General features: G+C 39.2%; 1 protein-coding gene across 3 annotated transcripts in view; it reads left to right on the plus strand.

The window, feature by feature from the left end:
• The first annotated feature begins 5,621 nt into the window (after positions 1–5,621).
• Ly96 (lymphocyte antigen 96) overlaps positions 5,622–22,713 on the plus strand; it is a 23,020-nt gene continuing 5,928 nt past the window's right edge. The window contains exons 1-3 of one of the 3 annotated variants that reach the window (XM_048783071.1): positions 5,622–5,933; positions 9,572–9,637; positions 12,728–12,856. In XM_048783071.1, coding sequence (XP_048639028.1) covers positions 5,768–5,933; positions 9,572–9,637; positions 12,728–12,856 — 361 coding nt within the window. In that variant the 5' untranslated portion in view covers positions 5,622–5,767. Of the gene's footprint in view, positions 5,934–9,547; positions 9,638–12,727; positions 12,857–22,713 lie in introns of all 3 variants that reach the window. The other 2 variants (XM_015485877.2, XM_048783070.1) reach the window with 2 other exon arrangements.

Consider the following 22,713-nt stretch of genomic DNA (forward strand, 5'->3'; position numbering starts at 1 on the left):
GACAGTATATATACATATGTACCACTGAACCATACCCCAAGTCTCACATTTCTTCTGTTAAATCTTCAATTTTGTAACTACAAGATAAGGACTTCTTAAAAAATTATAACCATAATGCCATTATCATAGCTACAAAACAAAAACAACCCTAATGTCAAATATTCAATCTATTTAAAATTCTAATTGTTTCATTTTACTTGGATTGAGATCTAAATAAGTTTCACACTTTATTCATACCAATTGTTGGTATTGGGACATTTTATTACTGAGTCACATCCCCAGTCCTTGTTATCTTTGATTTTGAGACAGAGTGTTGCTAATTTGCTGAGGGTCTCACTAAATGGCTCAGGCTGGCCTCTAATTTATAATCCTTCTGCCTCAGCCTCCCAAGTCACTGGGATTACAAGTGTCACCACTGTGCCCTTCTGAAATGCCTTTTAAGACTCTTATGGGTCCCTTCATTTCTTTTGCTCCTTTTTTCCCTTTTGTGAATTATCTCTTGAAGAAACTAAGTTATTTGTCCTTTAGATCTTCTTATAGTTTAGATTTTCTGATTATATCCTTGGAGGCATGTTTTAGTATGATTCCCTGTCTTTGTTTTTTCCATAAATTGATAGTTGGATCTTAAAGCGTCACCAGAGAGATTTGATTAGCTTGGATGATTTCAGAGATGATTGTATGAGTTATTTATTTTTGTGCAAAAGATTGCCCCTGTGTCTGTGTCTGGAATTGGGGAGTGGCTTAGCGGAGTTGTTCTCTCATGAGATTGCCATCAACATTAGCAGGTGCTGCTGTCATCTCAGGGCTGGCCTGCAGCAGAAAGGACTGGCTTACTCACATGACTGACTGGTGCTAGCTTTTTGGCAAGATACTTCAGTTTCTCACCACATGGATCTTTCTTTAGGGCTTCTTGCTTCCTCCAGAGCAAGTGAACCAAGAGCACAAGGTGGAAACTACAAGGTCTTGCAGGACATTTCCATTGCGTGATACTTTATTGGTTACAGTCAACTTTATTCAGTATTTGATGTGCTTACCAGGAGGTGAGGCTCATTGAGAGCCATCTGGCAGGCTGGCTACCACAATGTTTTTCCATTAATGTTTTTTTTTTTTTTTTAGTTGTTGATGAACCTTTATTTTATTCATTTATTTATATGTGATGCTGAGAATTGAACCCATTGCCTCACATGTGTGAGGCAAGTGCTCTATCACTGAGTCCCATCCCCTATTAACTTTTTTTTAGCTTGCTCTTTGTGTTGTTAGCAACCACCGATGCTCAATGCCTAAAAGCACTAATTCAGTAAGGTGTTGCCAATGAATGAATGTATATATATATATATATATATATATATCATCTGCTATTATTTATTTATTTATTTATTGCGATTCTAAGGATTGAACCCAGGGCCTCACATATGCTAGGTGAGCACTTTACCACTGAGGCACAACCCTAGTCCAAAATGATTATATTCTAGCATTCCTTTTTTCATGTACTAGTAGAAATACCCCCAAAAGTAGAGAAAAGAGTACAAGAAACTAAGAAAAACTTGCTCTTCTTTATTTGGTTACTCAGTAGTTCATTTTGTATAGAATAGTCAGGCTAAGTGCTTGATTCTCTCCCTTTATTAACTAGTTTCAAAAATAGAATTGGGCTGGGGATGTGGCTCAAGCGGTAGGCACTCGCCTGGCATGCACAGGGCACTAGTGGGTTCGATCCTCAACACCACATAAAAATAAAAATAAACATAAACATATTGTGTCCACCTAAAAAACTAAAAGATAAATATTAAAAAAATAGAATTGTTTTCCTAGCAGTATCTGATAATAATTAGAAAACAATTATGCTATGAACTTGTGGACTTAAATGTATTTGATTGCATTTCAATTTATTGCAGATATTATATTATCTAACTTATATTATCTATATAAACATTAGTGTTTATGTAGTCATACAGGTATACTTTATGGCATATATACTATATGGTATATGTAGTGTATATATATGTGTGTGTGTGTATGTGTATTTATAGTCATACAGGTTGATTATTTAATGATGTCATAAGATGTTCATGCCCTTATCACCATAAAATGTGAATGTTACTTTATATGACAAAAATAATTTTATAAAATAAATAATTTTATGGATATGATGACATTAAGGATTTTGAGTTGAGTTATACTGGATCATCCTGCTGGGTCCATTGGAATCCAAAGTCCTTATAAGAGGGAGGCAGGGGATCAGAGGAGAAGCCAATGGCCTGATGGAAGCACAAATAGGATGAATGAATTTTGAAGATGGAGGGGGATACAAGGACTGCAGCACTGTAGGCTGAGAAAGGCAAAGAAAAAGATCCTCCCCCTAGAGTGTCCAGAAGGAACCAGCTCGGCTGACACTGAAACAGGGCCGTAACATGGCAACTTTACCATTCCAGGACCCAGGGGCTGAACTCTAGGACCTGATCTAAAATGACCTTGAGAGTCTGGCAGAATCAAGTCTCCAGTGAGCGGAAACTGAAGAACAAGCACAGGAGCTAGAGGACCCATGCCAGGGCCATCAGCAGTTGCAGGATCAACCAAAATAAAGGAGAGATAAGAAATTTCCAGTTACAAAGTATCCACAAGTTCCTGGACCTAGATATAGGCGGACTATTTCACCAGGACTCCACCAGGACTCAGGGTTAAAACTAACTAGGCCCCAACCTTTAGAATTCCTTCTCTGTGGGCCAATAAGGGAAACAGATATGAGCATGACTCTTGTCACCTTGTAGGACCTACGATAAACTGTTTTCTTTTTGCAAAACTGATGCCATAGTATTGACTTACATGTGCCTCTGATAGCGAGCCTTGGCTCAGTATCAATACTTGGACTTTAGTCCAGTGAAACTGATTTTGGACTTCTGATTTCCAGACTGTAAGAGAATATATTTGTATCATTTTAAGCCACTAAATTCATTATTGCTGCAGTAGGAAACTAATAACACTCATCTTTGGTTAGGAGAGTATCTTTAAATTGGTTACTAATAAGATAAAATGTTCCTGGCTCATTTTGTACATTTTCTGCCCCAGACCTGGAATGACAAATTTTCCAAGGAACTGTGGATCCTTTTAGGAGGAAATATTTTAAGATCTCTAGGGGGTGCTGGGCTTGAGGATGCACACTTGTAATCCCAGCGTCATAGGAGGCTGGGGCAGGATTGCAAGTTCAAGGCCAGTCTCAGCAATTTAGCAAGATTGTGGTAAAATAAAAAATAAAAAGAGTGGGGGGTATAGCTCAGAGGTAGAGCACTCCTGGGTTTGAGCCCTAGTACCAAAAAAAAGGAAATCTCTCTAGGGGTTATTCATGGACTCTCCCCTCTCTCCATCTTTTAAGTTTATTTTAAAATTGTGATAAAAATAAAACATAAAATTTGTCAACTTTTTACAACACTGGAGGCAAAACTCAGGGCCTCACACATAAGTACTCTACCACTAAACTACATCCCAGCCCATAAACTTTACCTTCTTTTTTTTTAATATTTATTTTTTAGTTGTACACAACACCTTTATTTTGTTTGTTTATTTTTATGTGGTGCTGAGGATCAAACCCAGGGCCTCGAACCTGCTAGATGAGTGCTCTACCGCTGAGCCACAACCCCAGCCCTTTTTTTTTTTATGCTTTTTTTTTTTAGTTGTAAATGGATCTTTTATTTATTTATTTATTATTTATTTATTTATATGAAGATTTAACCCAGGGCCTCACACATGCCAGGCAAGTGCTCTACCACTGAGCCACAACCCAGCCCCTAAACTTTACCTTCTTAATAAATTTTAAATGTGCAGTTCAACAGTGTTAATTATATTCACATTGTTATGCAAAAAAATTTCTAGAACTTTTTCATTTTGCAAACCTGAAACCCTATGCCCATTGGACAACTTCCCATGTCCCATCTCCCCTTCCTCCCAGAAGGTTTTCCTTTTTTATTTTATTTATTTATTTATTTATTTATTTATTTTTGCGGTACTAGGGATTGAACCCAGGTATGCTCAATGCCTGAGCTACATCCCTGGCTCTTTTATTTATTTATTTAATTTTGGGGCAGGGTAAGGACAAGTTGACCAGGCAGGCCTTGAACTTGCAATCCTCCTGTCTCGGTCTCCTGAATAGCTGGGATTACAGGTGTGTAGCATCACACCCAGCTGGATTTTTGCATTTTTATAAATGGAAAAATATCACTGTTCTATAGCAAAAGTTTTTATCAACATATCATTATTTTCCTCTGATGTGTGCAGATCTCTAAGCCACAACTCTGTGTAGGGTTAGGCTACTAACCCTGAACTACTCCCTATAAAGTATTTCTTCAGCAAAGCATTTAAAAGGAATAGCCGGGTCTGGGACTGTAGCTCAATAGTAGAGCACCTGCCTTGCACGTGGGAGGCATTGGATTCAATCCTCAGCACCACCATTTATTTATAAGTAAATAAATAAATAGTGACCATCTACAACTAAAAAAAAAAAAAAATTAAAAAGGAGTAGCTTCTTTCCCCTTCCCCCTCCTTTTTTTTTTTTTGGATACCAGAGATTGTATCCAGGGACATTTAATCACTGAGCCACATCCCCAGCCCTTTTTATTTATTTATTTATTTTATTTTGAGACAGGATCTCCCTAATTTGCTGAGGCTGGCTTTGAACCTGCGATCCTCCTGCCTCAGCCTCCTGAGTCACTAGGATTACAGGAGTACCCAGCAGAATAGCTGCTTTTCTAAAACAGAGTGAGTTTTGAAATAAAACATATGACACACAAAAACTACTGACGTTTTATTACTGGAATTCAAAATATTCTCTTGAAGGCTGGGTGGAAGTCAGGGGTAAAGCAACTTATCTAGCATGCTCAGAGTCCTGGCTTGGATTCCCAATACCATACCGAATCGAACCGAACCAATTCCCGGTAGCTCTAATTTGTTGTAGGTGAGTGCGCATGCTCAAGATTGGTGAGGCCACACATAGAGCTCAGAACTACAGCTGGTGTCCCCTGTAGGGTGTCATCTAGCGGGTTCTGTACATGTGATTGAACCTGCTACTGAGCAGAAATAGTTTGCATGAAAATTTTCAGTTAGGATCTATATGTCCATGAGCCATCAAAAATTGTTGAACGAAGAGGTTGTGGGGGCAGGGCGTAGTGGCGCCCGCCTGTAATCTCAGGGGTTGGTGGGGGCAGGGCTGAGGTAGGAAGATTTCCAGTTCAAAGCCTGCCTCAACAAAAGCGAGGCGACAAGCAACTCAGTGAGACCCTGTCTCTAAATAAAATACAAAATAGGGTTGGGGATGTGGCTCAGAGATGAAGTGCCTCTGAGTTCAATGCCCAGGGTGAGGGTGGGGAGGTGGGGGAGGGTGGAGGTTGTGCCATAGAACAACAATGCAGATGGAAAAAGTGCATCTGTTGAAGTTTAAAAAGAGCTCAACAGGTGGTTTCTTTGCTATTGCCTGGCAAGTGTCTTAAGTATGTTGTTTTTAAAGCTCTGGTTGCTTTAAATTTGCATCAAGTGTTCAAAAAGAGTGCATTAAAGTCATTTCCCTCTCTCCCCTTGCAGGAAGTGCTNTAGTGAGACCCTGATATTCTCTCTCTCTCTCTCTCTCTCTCCCCCTCCTCTCTCTCTCACACACACACACACACACACACACACACACAGTCACACATGCACATAGAAAGAGGAAACAGTTGGATAGGAACTCAGAAATCATGTGACTGATGACTAAGTTAAATTTTTCCTATTTACTGGAAGGAAGAGTCTGATGATTTGTTACCGATTTTTTTTTGCATTTTTAAAGTTTTGGAGCTATCACATTATGTTATCATTTATGCTCTTTTCTACTATGTTTTCTTCCATACTTACTGAACCTGAGGAGCAGCACTGGACCTGCAGCTCCTCTGATGCAACCATTGCTTACACCTACTGTGGTAAGTAAAACAGCAACAACTTGTATTTGTGGACTCAACTCTTTGAGGGAAGTTTTCACAAGAAATTTGCTGCTGTCTTGACACATGAGCTGCTGCTGCTGCTACCCAGGGGGAAAGCAACTGCTGCTTACTTCTCTGTATGCATCTTCTTGACCCCTCACAGAGCTTGAGAAATCTCTGAGTTCTTGTGCTTGTCCCCCAAGTGATTCTGTTGGTCTCTGTGGTCAGCTGTCTCTACCTTGAGCCCAGGTTTCGGTTTCTTCCCAGTTTCAGGAGGACTGTTTCCGTTTTTTTTTTTTTTTTCCTCAACCCCAAGAATAACTGGTTCTTCTTCCTGAAAGGTATAACATTCCTAGCTGCTTACTGGAGGTTATTTCTGCTCGAGGCTGTGATTTTAGAGGGCTCTTGGAAATCATCTTCCTGGTCTGTTGGTTTCTAGGTGTGTGATCTTGAGCAAAATAGTTAGCCTCTCTGTGCCCTAGCTTTTATAGTTATAAAAATGAAAGTGATTTTAGAGCCTACTTTCTAAGGATTGCTTTGAGGTAAAGATTTGAAAACAGGGTCACATTAGAAACAATAATATTGACTTTTTAAAGTTAGTTATATCTGTTGCTATTAGCTGGTGTCTCATCCTTTCCCCTCCCACATTTTCTCATTGGCAAGTGGCTAGAATCTGAAGGGCCTGACAGCTGTTTTGGTTTGGTACTTTCCACTGAGCTGCTCACTGTGGGTTGACTGCCCTCTTCTACTCACTAGTGATGTCAGGATGGTTGAAAGTAATGTTTCCCAAAACATAAGTTCTTAGAAATTATTTGGGGAAAAAAGGATCTGTGGCTTAATCATCTTAGTGAGACTGACAAATGTATTTTGAGTTCAGAGAAGTTCTGTAATAAAGAAGCCTGTTTAAACACAATATTTTCTATTGTATTTTAATTTGGGGGAGTATGTCTTCACTGTTCTGAAGAAACACTAATGCTAATATATAGTCCCTTCTGGGGAATTAGGATAATAATCGACCCATGTAAGAGTAAGACAGAGTCATGTATGGTGGTGCACACCCATAATCCCAGCAACTCAGAAAGCCGAAGCAGGAGGATCACAAGTTGCAGGCCAGCCTCAGCAAATTAGGGAGATCCTGTCTCAAAATAAAAAAAAAAAATAAAAAGGGCTGGGGATGTGGCTCAGTGGTATAGCACCCTGGTTTCAATCCCTAGTATGGGGGTGGGAGAAAAAGAAAAAAAAGCAAAGAAATAAAATGAAATAATAAAATAAATAGAAGAGTATACTCTCTCTCCCTCTCTTGACCTTTTGCCATGAGATGATATAGAAAGAAGGCCCTTACCAAAGGCCAGCACCTTGATGTTGGGCTTCCCAGGCTCCAAAACCGTGAGAAATGTATTTTTGTTCTTTATAAATTACCCTGTCTTTGATATTCTGTTATAGTAGTACAAAACAGACTAAGACACCTGTAGATGGCTGCTTTTGCTCTATGTCCTCATCTGGCCTTTGCTGTTTGTGAGCACATCCTGGTGTCTCTTTGTGTGTCCAAATTTCCTCTTATAAAGACACCAGTCCGATTGGATTGGGGCCACCCTCATGTCCTTATTTTAACTCATTCATCTCTTTAAAGTCTTTATCTCTATCTCTAGTCTATCTCTGTCTCTTTCCGTGACATTGGGAGTTAGGACTTCAACATATGAATGCAGGGGCTGTAACATACAATCCTTCCAGTGAAGCATGTGTGTCTTGGCAGCTGGTGGGTCCTCTACTCCATGCATGTCAGACTCTTTACCAGCCTTTTAATTGTACAGTCTATTATTTTAACCAGAACTTCCTCACCTTCCTTCTATTTCATTAACATTTGAAGTCTGTTAAAGATCCTCTTTGTCTTAAACTGGGTGTGTTGGTGCGCACTTGTCATCCCAGCAAGTTGGGAGACTGAGGCAGGAGGATCACAAGTTTGAGGTTAGGCTCCAATTTATTGAGACCCTGTCTCAGAATAAAAAGGGCTGGGGGTGTAGCTCAATGGTAGAGAGCCCCTGAGTTCAGTGCCCAGTACTCCCCACCCCCATTTTTATTTGCTTTCTACAGATTGGCTGAGTCAGTTGAATTAAATTCAGTTTAAAGGATCTTCTTCTTCTGCCTCCTCCTCCCTCTTCTCCTCCTCCTTCTTCTTTTCCCATGTACATAACCATCCTGTTTTCTTTCCTTTTTTATTATTATTTTTATTTGTTCTACTTAGTTGTTCATGACAGCAGAATGTATTTCAATTCATCATACACAAATAGAGAGCAACATTTCAATTCTCTGGTTGTACAAGGTGTAGAGATACACCATTTGTGCAATCATACGTGTACCTAGGGTAAGGATGTCCATCTCATTCCACCATCTTTCCTACCCGCATAACCCCTTCCCACCCTCCCCTTGCCCTGTCCAAAGTTCCACCATTCTCCCCATGCCCCCGCTACCACCATCATAGATCATCAACCATCATCTTTTCTCTTGGTGTTTTCAAAATTTTCTCTTTAACTTGTGACAATATGATTATTCTGTGTCTTGGTGTGAAATTTTTTTAGTTCATTTAGTTTGGGGTCTTTTAGACTCCCTGGATTTTCCTTTCCCAGATTTGAGAAGTTTTTAGACAATAATTCCTCAGGGGAATAGCATCTATGAGCCCAAGCAACTATTGCCTTCTCTCCCAGATAGCTAGACTGCGCTACTGTCTGATCTCTAGGACTAGTGAGACAGATACTAGTTTTAGGGGATCCCCAGAGAAGTTGTGGTGCTGGATGTCAGGGTCAAACTCTTTCCCTCCCCAGGCACAAGCTGAGAACTGGGATTTTCCATCAGCTCATAACGTGCTGAGCAGAGGGGAGGATCAATAGTATCTGCCATCCCAAGCCAGGGCCTTAATTTTCTCCTAAGCAGCTAGACTGTGGCAGACTGATCGATATGAGCTCCAATAATCCAGTCCTCTGGGGAACTTCCTGGAAGAATTGGGGTGCTGGACATGCAAATCAATTTCTTCTCTCCCCTGATTGGGACCAGGGGCTAGGAAGTCTTTTCTATATTGTATAGGGCTATACTGGGGTAAGGAACTCTGAGAGAGGCTATCCTAAATCTCCTGGATGTTTTTGGTGAGTCTGGTTTTGTGTTCTCCTGGGTGCAGGAGAATTTTAATTAGTTTGTGATTTTTTAAAATAATTTATTGAATACCAGTATGTAAATATGTTGGAAGTACAACATACTAAGAGTATTGGTCATTTACCTTTTTTCTTTAGTATTATTATTATTATTTTAGTTGTCAATGTACCTTTATCTTATTTATTTGTATGTGGTGCTGAGAATCGAACCCAGTGCCTCACACATGCTAGGCATGTGCTTCATCACTGAGCCACAACTCCAACCCTAGTGTATGATTTTTAACAGATGGAGTTTGTCTATGAATTGTTGTGTTTGTGGTGGTAAATCAAGGGGCTTTCTACTCTATCATGTTGCTGATGTCCTTGTATAATTTTACTACAAAAGGTATCTTTGGGGGGAATGATAGAATATATGTTTTTACTAGAAGTGATATATAATAACTTATTGACATTATCCTTTTTTCTGTTTAGATGACATTAAATTTCCTATTTTAGTTAGACCTGAACCCTGTATATCATTGAAAGGCACTGAAGGATTTTTGCATATTTTCTACATTCCAAGTAAGTACAATTTTTTTTGTTTCTGTAGATCAGCTAATTATTTAAGATATATCATTGATAGCTGGGCTCAGTGGCTCATGCATGTAATCGCAGCAACTCAGGAGGCTGAGGCAGGAGGGACTACAAGTTTGGGGCCAGCCTCAGCAACTTAGTGAGACTCTAAGCAACTTATTGAGAACTTGTCTCAAAATAAAAAATAAAAAGGGCAGTCCTTTTCATTTTTTATTTTGGGACAGGGTCCCAAAGAAACTTGATAAACACCCTCCCCTCCTCCTAATTTTAGTCCTCTAGCATCCAAGAAATGAATGATAGACAATTGTGTTTTAATTTTCCTGAATCTAATCATTCTATTTGTATATAATAGTCTTGTCTTTGCATTTATTTTTCATTATTTTTTTTAATTAAAGCAGCCCTGGGTTCCAAATATACTTGTACTAATTATATATTGTTATATAGCAAATTATCACAATCTTAGTAGCTTAAAACAGTACGCATCTATTATCTTATAATCTCATAGTAGGTCAGTAGTCTGGATATGGCTTACCTGTGCTAACTTCAGAGTCTCCAACAAGGCTACAGTCTTGGCATTGACCAGGGCTGTGGTCTCTTCTGTGGGCTACCCAGGGAAGAACCACTTCTAAGCTCATGTGTTTGTTGACAGTATAGTTTCTGAATATTGGCTGTTGGCTATCCCTCAGTTCCTTGCCACATGGGTTTTTTCAAATTAAATTCTTGCTTCCTCAAAGCCAGCCAGAGGGACAGTCAGATAACAAAGAGGAAGTGACAGTCTAACGTAGTGTATTTGTAGAATGATACTTGTCATCTTTGCTGTATTTTGTTGGTTAGAAGCAAGTCACTGGGCCAGTTCGCACTCATGGGTAGAGGATTACCTAAGGACATAGGGATAAAAATGGAAATAGAACTCAGAATGATAGACAGTTGTGGTTTTTTGTTTGAGTACCAGAGATTGAACCCAGGGAGCTCAAACACTGATCCATGTCCCAGCCCTTTTTTTAAAAAATTTGAAACATTCTTCTTGGTTAGTCTTGCTAAGTTGCTTAGAGCCTCACTATATTGCTGAGGCTGGCCTTGAACTTGTGTTCCTCCTGCCTCAGCCTCCTGAATTGCTGGGATTACAGACCTGCACCACCATACCTGGCAATAATTGTGTTTTAATTTCTGAGTATTTCAGTTCTCAGTGTTTAATTTCCCTGCAACTAATTGTTTCATTTGTATTTTGATATTCTTGTCTTTGCATTCACTTTTTCACTAAAAAATACTTAGGGCTGGGTGGTTTAGGTCAGTGGTAGAGCATTTGCCTGTCATACATGAGTCCATGGGTTTGATCCCTAGCATCACACACACATACACAACAGGATCAGAAAAGATACTTTGTAAATACTTGGTATATTTCAAGTATTATGTAGACTGTAAATTTATTGATAGGGCATTCTTTTGATCTTCAAGAATCTCAGTGCAATAGGACATATGGCTATGCAGATAACATAACATGATAAGTGAAATGATAGCAGTAAGGCTCTCGTTCTAGAGCTTTATTGTGGGAAATGCCTGTGAACAATAAAGGGGAGAGGAGGCCACAGAAGTCATGAAGATGATTCAGATTGGAGTTCAGTTCTGATACCTTTGAGAAGTGAAAGAGGCTAGGCTTGCGGTGTGTGTCTGTGGTCCCAGCTACTCAAGAGGGTGAGGCAGGAGGATCTCTTGAGCCCCCAAAATTTGAAACTAGCCTGGGCAATATAGTGGGACCCTGTCTCAAAAAACCAAAAACCAACATACACACACACACACACCAAAGTATAAACAACAAAAATGAAAAGTGAAAGAGAAGGAAAGAATTAGATAAGATGATCATCACAACAAAAATGCATCCTTGAGATCCTCTTAGCCAGGTCAGTGAGGAGCCCTGGAGCAAAGGCTGCTTACCACAAGAGACCCATGACGGACAGGACTTGCCTGGTTTGAGGGACTTTGTGGTACTTCATTGTTCCAGGAGCATCCTGTAAGAGCTTGGTCTATGGGTGAGTGCTACACTGAGCTCTAGGCTACCTGCCAACTACCCTCCTTCTGATATTTGTTGTTATTTGTATTCTTGATGATTTCTGGTCTAACTGGAGTGAGATGAAATCTCAGTATAGTTTTGATTTGCATTTCCCTGAGAACTAGAGATGTTGAACATCTTATTATTGTTGACCATTTGTACTTCTTTAGAAAAGTGTCCATCAATTGCCCATTTATTGAATTATTTGGTTTTTTTTTGGTGTCATGTTGAGTTCTTTTTTTAAAAAAATATGTTTTTAGTTGTAGATGGACACAATATCTTTATTTTATTTATTTATTTTTATGTGGTACTGAGGATCAAACCCAGTGCCTCATGCATGTGAGGCAAGCACTCTACCACTGAGATACAACTACAGCCCTCTAGTTCTTTATATGTTCTACAGTGATTCATGACCTTATTAGAAAAACATTTTCAGTGAGGTAGTAGTTACAATAATTGTTTTCCTTAGATAAAAGATTGTACATCTTTTCCATTTGGACTGGTTGAATACTTTGTAAGAGTTCAGGCAAATGTATCATTTACTGGAATTTTCCACATTAACTGGTAATAGAGAGATCATGAAGAAGGTTTAAAGGCCATATATTTAATTTTTAATTAAAAAATTCAAATTTATTCTGCAAGAAATGTTTCATCAAAAATACTAAAAAGTTGGCATGAGTTAATTGTCTTCACTTCCTTTCCTTTGAATTTTCTAGCAGAAGAGACTAGAACTGAAAATTTTATGTCTTTGATAGTTTCCAGTATCAAGTTATGAAGGTTTCTCTACTTTTAGACAAGACATACATAGCCCTTACCATGGAACATACTACTTGACCACAAAGTTGCCCTCTTGGAACTTCTGTTTGCAGAACCTGAGGGCAATAATAACACCCACCTCATGGATAGTTGTGATGATGAAATGAAATAATGTAGGAAAAGCCCAGGGCACATGCTAAGTATGAAAAAAAAAATGCTGTTCTGTATAGGAGAATTTCTTATTTAAGGGGCTAATGGAATTTTTTCTTTTTAAGGGAGAGATTTAAAACAATTATATTTCAATCTCTATATATCTGTCAACTCCATGAATTTGCCAAAGCGCAAAGAAGTTATTTGCCGAGGAGCCAATGATGAATATTCTTTTTGCAGAGCTCTGAAGGGAGGTAAGCATTCAGCTCATCTTGCTTACGGAATGGAACATAATTCTTTATAAGAATTTTATTGGAGTTCAAATGTTCAAAATAATTTCTGATTATCTTCTGTATTTCTGTAGTGTCTGTTGTGATATAATTTTTTTTTCATCACAGATGTTAGTAATTTGAGTTTTCTCTCTCCTTCTCTTTGTTAGCATGTCTAAGGGTTTATTAATTTTATTTATTTTTTCAAAGAACCAACTTTTTGTTCTGTCAATTTTTTTTTTAAAGAGAGAGAGAGAGAGAGAGAGAGAGAGAGAGAATTTTTTAATATTTATTTTTTAGTTCTTGGTGGACACAACATCATTGTTTGTATGTGGTGCTGAGGATCGAACCCGGGTCGCACGCATGCCAGGCGAGCGCGCTACCGCTTGAGCCACATCCCCAGCCCCTGTTCTGTCAATTTTTAAAATTATTTCTTTTGTTTAAATTTCATTGATTTCAGCTCTAATTTTAATTATTTCCTGTCTTCTACTGCTTTTGGTGTTGATTTGTTCTTCTTTTTTGTAGGCTTTGAGATGCAATGTTAAGTCATTTATTTGTTGACTTTTTCTTCTTTTAAGAAATGAACTCTATGCAATGAACTTTCCTTTTAGTACTGCCTTCATAGTGTCCCAGAGATTTTGATATATTGCATAGTGTTCTCATTTACCTCTAAGAATTTTTTAATCTCTTCTTTTATGTCTTTTGCAATCTATTGTTCATTCAATCACATATTATTTAATCTCCAGGTGTTGGAGTAGTTTTTATTTTTTATTTTATCATTGATTTCTAATTTCATTCCATTATGATTTGATAGAATGCAGGGTGGCATCTCTACTTTTTTGTATTTGCTAAGAGTTGCCTTGTGGCATAGTATATGGTCTATTTTAGAGAAGGACCCATGTGTTGCTGAGAAGAAAGTATATTTGCTTGTTGAAGGATGAAATATTCTATATATGTCAGTTAAGCCTGTTATTGATTATATTATTGAGTTCTATAGTTTTCTTTGTTCAACTTTTATTTGGAAGATCTCTCCAGTGCTGAAAGAGGTGTGGTAAAGTCACCCAGAATTATTGTGCTGTGGTCTGTCTATTTGACTCTTGAACTTGAGTTTGATGAATTTAGATGCTCCGTTGTTTGGGACATATATATTTATAATTGTTATGCCTTTTTGATGTATGGTTTTCTTGAGCAGTATGAAATGTCCTTAATCTCTTTTGATTAACTTTAGTTTGAAGTCTACTTTATTTGATGTGAGAATGGAGATCCCTGCTTGTTTCTGCAGTCCATGTGAGTGGTATGTTTTTTTTCCCAACCTTTCACCTTCAGTCTGAGGATGTCTTTTCCTCTGAGATAAACCTCTTGGAGGCAGCATATTGATTGATTTTTTTTCAATCCAATCTGCAAGTCTATGGCTTTTGATTGGTGAGTTTAGGCTATTAACATTCAGGGTTATTAGTGAGGCATGATTTGTATTCCCAGACATTTTTGGTATTTAACTTGACTTGGTTTCTCCTTTGATTAGTTTTTCCTTTAGTGTAATACCTCCCTCTGCTGATTTTCATTGTTGTTTTTCATTTCCTCCTCATGGAATATTTTGCTGAGGATGTTCTGTAGTGCAGGCTTTCTAGCTGTAAATTCTTTTAACTTTTGTTTATCATGGAAGGTTTTTATTTCATCATCAAATGTAAAGCTTAATTATGCTGGATATAAGATTATTGGTTGACATCCATTTTCTTTCAGAGTTTAGTATATATTGTTCCAGGATCTTCTCTTTCAGGGTCTGGGTTGAGAAATCTGCAGATATCCCAATTGGTTTCCCCCTATATGTAATCTGATTCCTTTCTCTCATGACTTTTAAGATTCTCTCCTTATTCTGTGTGTTAGGCATTTTCATTATAATGTGCCTTGGTGTGGGTCTGTTGTGATTTTGTACATTTGGTATCCTGTAAGCCTCTTATATTTGGTTTCCAATTCATTCTTTGTGTTTGGACAATTTTCTTATAGTATTTCATTGAGTAAATTGTTCATTCCTTTGGTTTGGGACTCTATGCCTTCCTCTATCCCAATAACTCTTAAATTTGGTCTTTTTATGTTATCCCATATTTCTTAAATGTTCTGCTCATGGATTCTTACCATCTTCACTGTGTGATCTACATACTTTTCAAGATTATATATTTTGTCTTCATTGTCTGTCTGAGGTCCTGTCTTCCAACTGGTCTAATCTGTTGGTGATGCTTTCTGTTGAGCTTTTAATTGGTTCATTGATTCTTTCATTTCAAGGATTTCTGTTTTTTTTTTTCTGAACCTCTATCTCCCTATTGAAGTAATTTTTTGCTTCTTGTATTTGCTTATGTATCTGTTTATTGAAATTATCTTTTGCTGCCTATATTTGTTCTCTTATATCATCCTTTAATTCACAGAACATTTTAATTAAGTACATTGTGAACTCCTTCTCTGTCACTTCTTCTGTTGTGCTGGCTGTGGATTCTGATAACATAGTATCTTGATTTGTTTTGGGCACTTTTTTTCCCTTTTTAAAAATGTTGCTTGTGTGTCTTCCCTTCTAGCTCTGCGGATCTGTGACATTGCTATTTTTACCCTATAGGTTTATAGTGCCCCTGCAGGGTTCCAATACTTCTCCTTAAGGGGAAGAACAATGTTAACAGATCCCAATATGAACAATATACAACCTTAAACCATAGAGTTGCTATTAAGCTGTTTACAGTTTTGTCACAATATATAGAAATGGTGAGTTCAATTATTATCTACAGTATAAACAATAGGTTTGCAAAAGGGTTTACAATTTCTGATGGTGGACAAAGAACAGGGGGTGAGGTGTAGGATAAGATGTTGAAGGGGTAGGAGGTGAGGATATAGTTATTAGTTCTTAGGAAGTGTGAAAGAGGAATCTAAACAAGATGGTTAGTAACAGGAGAAGAGAGAGAATGTGATTTTGGGGAGACAAGTAAGTGGGATGACAATAGAGTACATAAAACAAACATACATAAACATTAAGAAAAATATAAAAATAGAAGAATATTCAACACAACTGTAATATACTATGCAGACATCCTGTCCTCAGTATCCTAATTCTTGCAAAGTATTTGGTTTCACAAATGTTGGGAATGTGAGGGTGGGAGAATAGAGAGGGAGAAAAAAGAAAAAAAAAATCTTGAAGAAACTGAAAGAAGCAAGGATTGTTTTGGTTGGAGATCAGTATCTTTCCTGCTTCCCTTCTCATCTAATAGGTGGGGTTGTCTGTTGTTTGCTGGTATCTCCACCCTCAGGATGGTGAAGGATACCAGGGAGGGAGGGTTGGTCTTGGGTGCAGGACACCTGGAAGTGGGGTATGGCATCAGTCAGTCCCCAATGGGAGACTGCACCCCAAGGATGTCCTCTGGGGCCCCCTTGTGTGATGTGGGTGCCTGCTCTTATCTCCTTAGATTGCCTGTAGCCCTCACAGTTCTTGGTTTCTAATTTATTCTCTAAACTGTATCTCACTCACCCTCTCCCTCTTTACTTCCTAACTGGGGACCTTTCTCTCTAGAGGTCTTGTGGGTTGCACTCTGGGGGCTGCACATCTCTCTTGGAAAGCTGTTTTGTATTGGGCAGTCACTGTGCTGGTTTAGCAGCTGCCAGAGGGAGGGGGGAATCGAGGACTATTGGTATCTGCCCAGCTGGTGTTCCAAGCTGGAGTTGCCCCAACTAAAGGTGGCAATGAAGGTGTCCCAAGATGGAGGCAGCTGCTTTCTGCAATGGAGTGTCTGGTCAGGTGAGGGAGGCTGGCCGGTGGCTTTGGGTGATATGCTCAGAGATGCAGCTTGTGGCATGTAGCACTGTGGCTGTTGGTTGTCTCCAGACCCAGTGCGAGGCTCTGCGGGTGTCAGCGGGACTGTCCTGGGCCTGCCTGGGTTCTGTGGGTGTCCTTGGTATCTTTTTATTACGAAAGACACATTAAAAAACAAACAAACAAACAAAAAACTATTGCCAGTCCATCTACCATACAGTAACCAATCCAGACATGGTCCAGTCAGCCCAAGGGTTCCAGGTTCCAGAGTGGCCCCTTGAAAAGCCCAACCACTGGACCCCCCCCCCCAAGTCTCAGAGGTGACGTTTCTGCCTGTACTTTGTCATTGCATTGACACACAGTGTTTTCTGCAAATCAAGAACCTCTGCAGGGTAATCCCGTTTCCTAAGAATGAAATGTGCAACAAAGTCTGTTCTTTACTATTTGACAACAGTCCAGGAGATGTAGCTCTGTTAGTGTCCTCCTCAGAGCCCTAATGTCACCTGAGAAGCAGTGCCCATCCCATCCTGTCTCTGCTCACCAACTGTTCTCAGGAACCTCACCCGTGCTCCGGCACAGGATATTTCAGGTCAACAGGGCAGGCACATATTTGGGTGTTTTCTTTTTTTCTAATAAAATCCATCCTGTGTTGGCCACCTGCCCCCCAATCCTCACTTTCTCAGTTTCTACTGCCTATGTCTGCCTGAGGATAGATACCAGGATGTGGTGGCAGTAACTGTGGCCTTATCAGCTGCTCACTTCCATACTTTTGCCCAAGTTTCTGGTGCCCCTGTTTCAAAGATGTTGGCCCACTGGCCCCGGCCCTGACTTGGCTTGTCACCCTCCCCCACAAGTTGACACACATTTCAGAAGCTGCTCTTCTGGCCAGCTGGGTTGTGATCTTTTGTGCTATGCCTGCTCTTGGCAGAGCATGGTGGTGGCTCTTTCTCTGCAAGGGCTTGATGACAACCTCTACTCTATAGGTATGTGGGAGTCTCAGGTTCTCTTGGAGGCAACAAGGTCTTCAATTGCCAGATACAAATATATACCCTAAAGCCATTCCCCCAGAGCCCTATCTCCTCTAGCCACACCCCACCTGCCTTCAGTTACCACTCAATTAATCCCTATAAGGGGATTAATTCACTGATTGGGTTAAGGCTCTCGTAACCCAATTATTTCTTTTCTAAACCTTCTTGCATTGTCTCACATGTGAACTTTTTGGGGGCACCTCACATCTAAACCATGACATTCTGCCCCTGGCCCCCAAAAGCTCACACTCATCTGACAATGCAAAATACATTTAATCCATTCCCAAGAGTCTCCAAAGTCTTTTAATAGTTCTGAGATTGCTCAAAGTTCAAGTCCAAAGTCTTCTCTGAGGTTCAAGGCAATCTTGCATTGCAAGCTCCTATAAAACTAAAAGCAATTTACAAGTATCCTATATATAAAGGTACAGAGTAAACATTTCCATTCACAAAAATAGGTGCATAGAAAGAATGGATGGGACTAAAGCAAGACCAAAATCCAGCTATAAGTAGTTCTGTGTTTGGCATCCGGAGCACATGGCATGATGTCCTCTTCAAAGGGCTTATGTAGCTCTACTCCTGTGGTCTTGTTGGTTGCATCTCAAGGGGCCTTTCTGTTGGCTTGTCTCTGTTCAATTCCTGCAGCTTTCCTAGGTCGATGTCCCACGTTACTGGCATTTTTTAATCTTGGGGGTCTCCACTGCAGCTTTGGCTTTCTCCTCAAATCTCTATACTTTTCAGGGAGTGCTTCTCAGGGAGTGCTCACAGGGAATGCGATCCTGTGCACTTTGCCTGGCTTCCAAGGCCTTCCTTTGAAATCTTGGTGGAAGCCTCCATGACCCGCTAACTATAGCATCCTGCATTCCTGCAGAACCAGCACCACGTGGTTGATGCCAAGGTCTGCCACCATTTGAGCAGTAGCCCAGCCTCCAGGGACCCTACCTGCAGCAGTCTCTGAGTGTGTGGGTGGCTGAGCACATTCAAGACACTCCTTAGGCCCCCTTGTGCAAGAAGGATCCCATATTTGTCTCTTCTCAAGAGAATTTTCACTTTTACTCCCTTGAACCTGAGATGGGTGTGGTCTTTCCTGCACCTAAGATGCCCTCAAGCCTTCTTTCTTATTGTCTCTGGCAAAGTCTTCAGGATTTCTTTAGTGGCAATAATGTCTTTAACAACTGCAAAGTCCTTAGGTTCAGTTTTACTACTGCCTTTCAAGTCCAAGTTTTCAAATCTTTCTGCTCTGCTTTCTGCTTCCAAGTATCATAATAAACTTGGCTTAAAGTTGCCAGAAATACCCAAACCACTTCCTGAGTGCTAAGCTGCCTAGACATTTCTTCTTTCAGATTAAGAAGTCCATTGCTTTTAAAACCAGCCTCACAGAAAGTCTCAGGACATGGGCAAAATGCAGACAGCTTCTCAGCACATAACATGAATGGCCTCTGCTTCCAAATTCCAATAGATACCTCCTTTTCTGAACAATCTTGAGCCCTATTTTCACTGTGCATGATCCTATTGGCATTCTAGTCTTAGCTCCCACCAGAATCGGCCATTAAGCTCCTCTTAAAACAACCTACATTAAACAACCTAAACCAGCTCATGCTGCTAAGCATCTCAGAATCCCTCCCACCTATTCCAAAATGCTCCAAAAGCTTCTGAACCACATGGTCTGATTAATCACAGCAATGGCCCCATTCCTGGTAAAAATTTTGGTTTTAGTCAGCTATTTACCACTATGACTAAAAGACCCAACCAGCACAATTATAGAGGAGGAACAGTTTATTTGAGGGCTCATGGTTTCAGAGGTCTTAGTCCATAGAAGTCTATTTCTCAGGACTTGAGGTGAGGCAGAACTCATGGCAGAAGAGTGTGGCAGAGGGAAGCAGCTCACATGATGATCAGAAAGCAGAGAGAGACTGTGATATTTAACTCTTGTGCAAACCTATGCTCTTTCACTGAATCAGATTGTGCCCCAATTCAATGCCTTTCTCTTCTGATATTATGCAAAACACAATAAATCCAGCTTATTCTATTTTCCCTTCTTGTTTTCCTTAGCAAACCTTGTCTATATGGCAAAGTTTCAGTGGATATACCTGGCAGTAAAATTTCTACTCCCTTATTCTGTTCATTGAACCAAAATACTATTTTCAAAACTTTGAAGGTTTTGGAAGTGAAGAACAATAAGGAACATATACTTTTTTCTTGAGATTTCTAAAAGTACTTTTCAAACTCATTTCAATCTTGTGCAGTTCAACCAATATTTATGCAATTACTTCTGTGTCCCCGGCACCACTTGCTATGAGAACAGACATGGGTCTCTCTTAGGAAGGTCGACAGCTTGATTAGGCAGAAAACTAGGCAAGAGTCTATAAAAAAATTTAAATGAACTTAATAGAAGCCAAATCCATAGTAATAACTCAAATAAGGATAGATAAGTGTAACTACAAGGAGCAGATGGAACCTGATAGGCACTGAGAAGACTCCAGGGGTAGTCCTTTCAGCCAGCCTACACAGAGTGGTCATGTCAGGTCAAAATCCTGACCTTGAGCTCTGTTCTTTGGATATGAGGTCTTAAAGTTCACTTCTGAAGTCATTTCTAGAAATAGCTCTAGTGTTATTTTCTTCTTGGAAGCTGAGAAATGAAATCTATGCAATAATGACTAATTTCAGAAGACACATCTATGATTTCTGTCTTTTCACATGTGAATAAGTATTTATGGTACACCATCTACAAGGCACAATGGAGAAAGCGAAGATGAATCAGTCAGTCGTGTCCTCCTCATAGAGCAGGGTGGAGGAAAAGAGAGGCACTACTTATGTATGTGACAATCACACAGACGTACATATCTGATCAATACTCAAGCTAATAAAGCAAGTACATTTGGCATATCATGAGAATTCAGAAGAGGACTCTCAATGATAAAATATAACTATTTTAATTGTATATGAAGGGTGGGCAGAGATTTGATATGCAAAAATAGAGAAAGGGGAGCATGTACTTTTCAGGAATTAGAGATCATGGGATGTCTAGATAGATTAATGTTCTGGTGTAATGTTCTGGTGTAATAACCCCCTGCCCCCATTTGGGTTTTTGTTTTTTATGGTCCTGGAGCTTGAACCCTGGGTTTAGTGTATGATAGACATGTGCTTCACTACTGAGCTACATCACTAGCCCCCACTTTCAATTACTGTACAGTAGATTTCATTTTCTATAGTTCATATACACAAATTCATACAGCATGTGTTCTTCTTTGTCTGACTTTTTTCCCTGAGCATAATAACTCTGAGATTCATTGATGCTATTGTATATGCTTCCTTCTATTGCATTGTGTGGATGTACCTAAATTCATTTATCCACTCACTTATTGATGAGTGGATAAATGCATTGTTGAGTTAATTATGATTTTGGCTATTACAAATAAAGTTACTATGTATGAAAAAAGACAACCAAATCCAGACAGCCTTGCTCCAGAACCATATCTCTTTCCAAAAATGCTTTGCCACCTTTATCTTTACTGTATTTTTTTCATTGCATATTGTACTTGGAAGAGTTTCTTTATTTGTCTATACCCCAATTGTCTTTAGCTCTTTGAGGGAAAGGATGTTGTTATAGTAGCCATTATCTCCCTAGTTCCTGGCATATAGTAGACTTTCAATAAATATTTATTGACTATTAGATTTTTAAATTGAATTGTCCTTGAATGAAAGATATAAGAAGAGGACTGGGGTTGTGGCTCAGCGGTAGAGCGCCTGCATCGCACGTGTGAAACCCTGGGTTTGATCCTCAGCACCACATAAAAATAAATAAACAAAATAAAGATATTGTGCCCATGCATAACTAAAAAATATTTAAAAAAAGATTAAGAAGATACAATGCCTTCACTGAGCTTAAGAAGCATCTCACTGTGTTATACTCTTAATAAAGATACTCCCAGAAGTAGAAATATTTATGAGAACAGATGTATGCATGCAGGCATAATCTATTTATCTGCCTTTAAGTATTATCTGTAGCCAATTCTGAGAACAATAACTATTTTAATTGTACATTTGACTGTTACTTAAAGAAGATTTTTGGCTGGGTGCGTGGCATACACCTGTAATCTCAGTACTTGGGCAGCTGAGACAGGAGGATCCCAGGTTAGCAACACAGGGAGACTCTGTCTCAAATAAAAAATGAAAAGAGCTGGGAATGTAGGTCAGTGGTAAAGTGCTTCTGGGTTCAGTCCCCTGCACCACCAAATCAAAACTGAAAACTATATCTTTTGTTTAACATTCAAAATATTTCTTTCTTTCCATTCTTATTCCCTGCCTCTACCCCCCTTCAACAGTTTCCTCTGTCTGACGAGAATGGCAGAGTGTGGTTTTTCCTCCAGTTCTGGCTGTGCTTCATGGCTTGTTCATGGCTAGGAACTGTGCATTTAATCAGAAACTAAATTCTTAGCCTTCTATTTTTTTTAAAATTTTATTTATTTATTTTTTAGTCTTACATGATAGTAGAATGCATTTTGACATATAATACATACATCAATCATATTGTCAATTCTATTCTGTTGCCCTTCCTATCCTCCTTACTCCTCCCCTCCTCTCCCATCCTTTCTCTCTATCCAATCTAATGTGACACACTTTTTTTTCTTTTTCTCATTACAACATCATATATGTATTCTGTATAACAATGAAGTTCTCCTTCCATCTTCCGTGCAACTCCCCTTCTCCCTCTTTTTCCCTCCCACCTCTCTTCCCTATTTAGTGGTAGTCTTCTTCTCATTCTCTTCCTCCCTATCCCATTTTGAGTCACCCTCCTTATATCAGAGAAGACATTCAGCATTGGTTTTTTAGGGATTGGCTAACTTCACTTAGCATAATCTGCTCTAATGCCATCCATTTGCCTGCAAATGCCATGATTTTAAATCTTTTAGTGCTGAGTAATATTCCATTGTGTATAAATGCCACATTTTTAAATCCATTCATCTATTGAAGGGCATCTAGGTTGGTTCCACATTCTAGCTATTGTGAATTGTGCTGCTATAAACATT

This window comes from Marmota marmota, unplaced genomic scaffold (genome assembly GCF_001458135.2).
Source record: "Marmota marmota marmota unplaced genomic scaffold, marMar, whole genome shotgun sequence".
Classification (NCBI taxonomy): domain Eukaryota; kingdom Metazoa; phylum Chordata; class Mammalia; order Rodentia; family Sciuridae; genus Marmota; species Marmota marmota.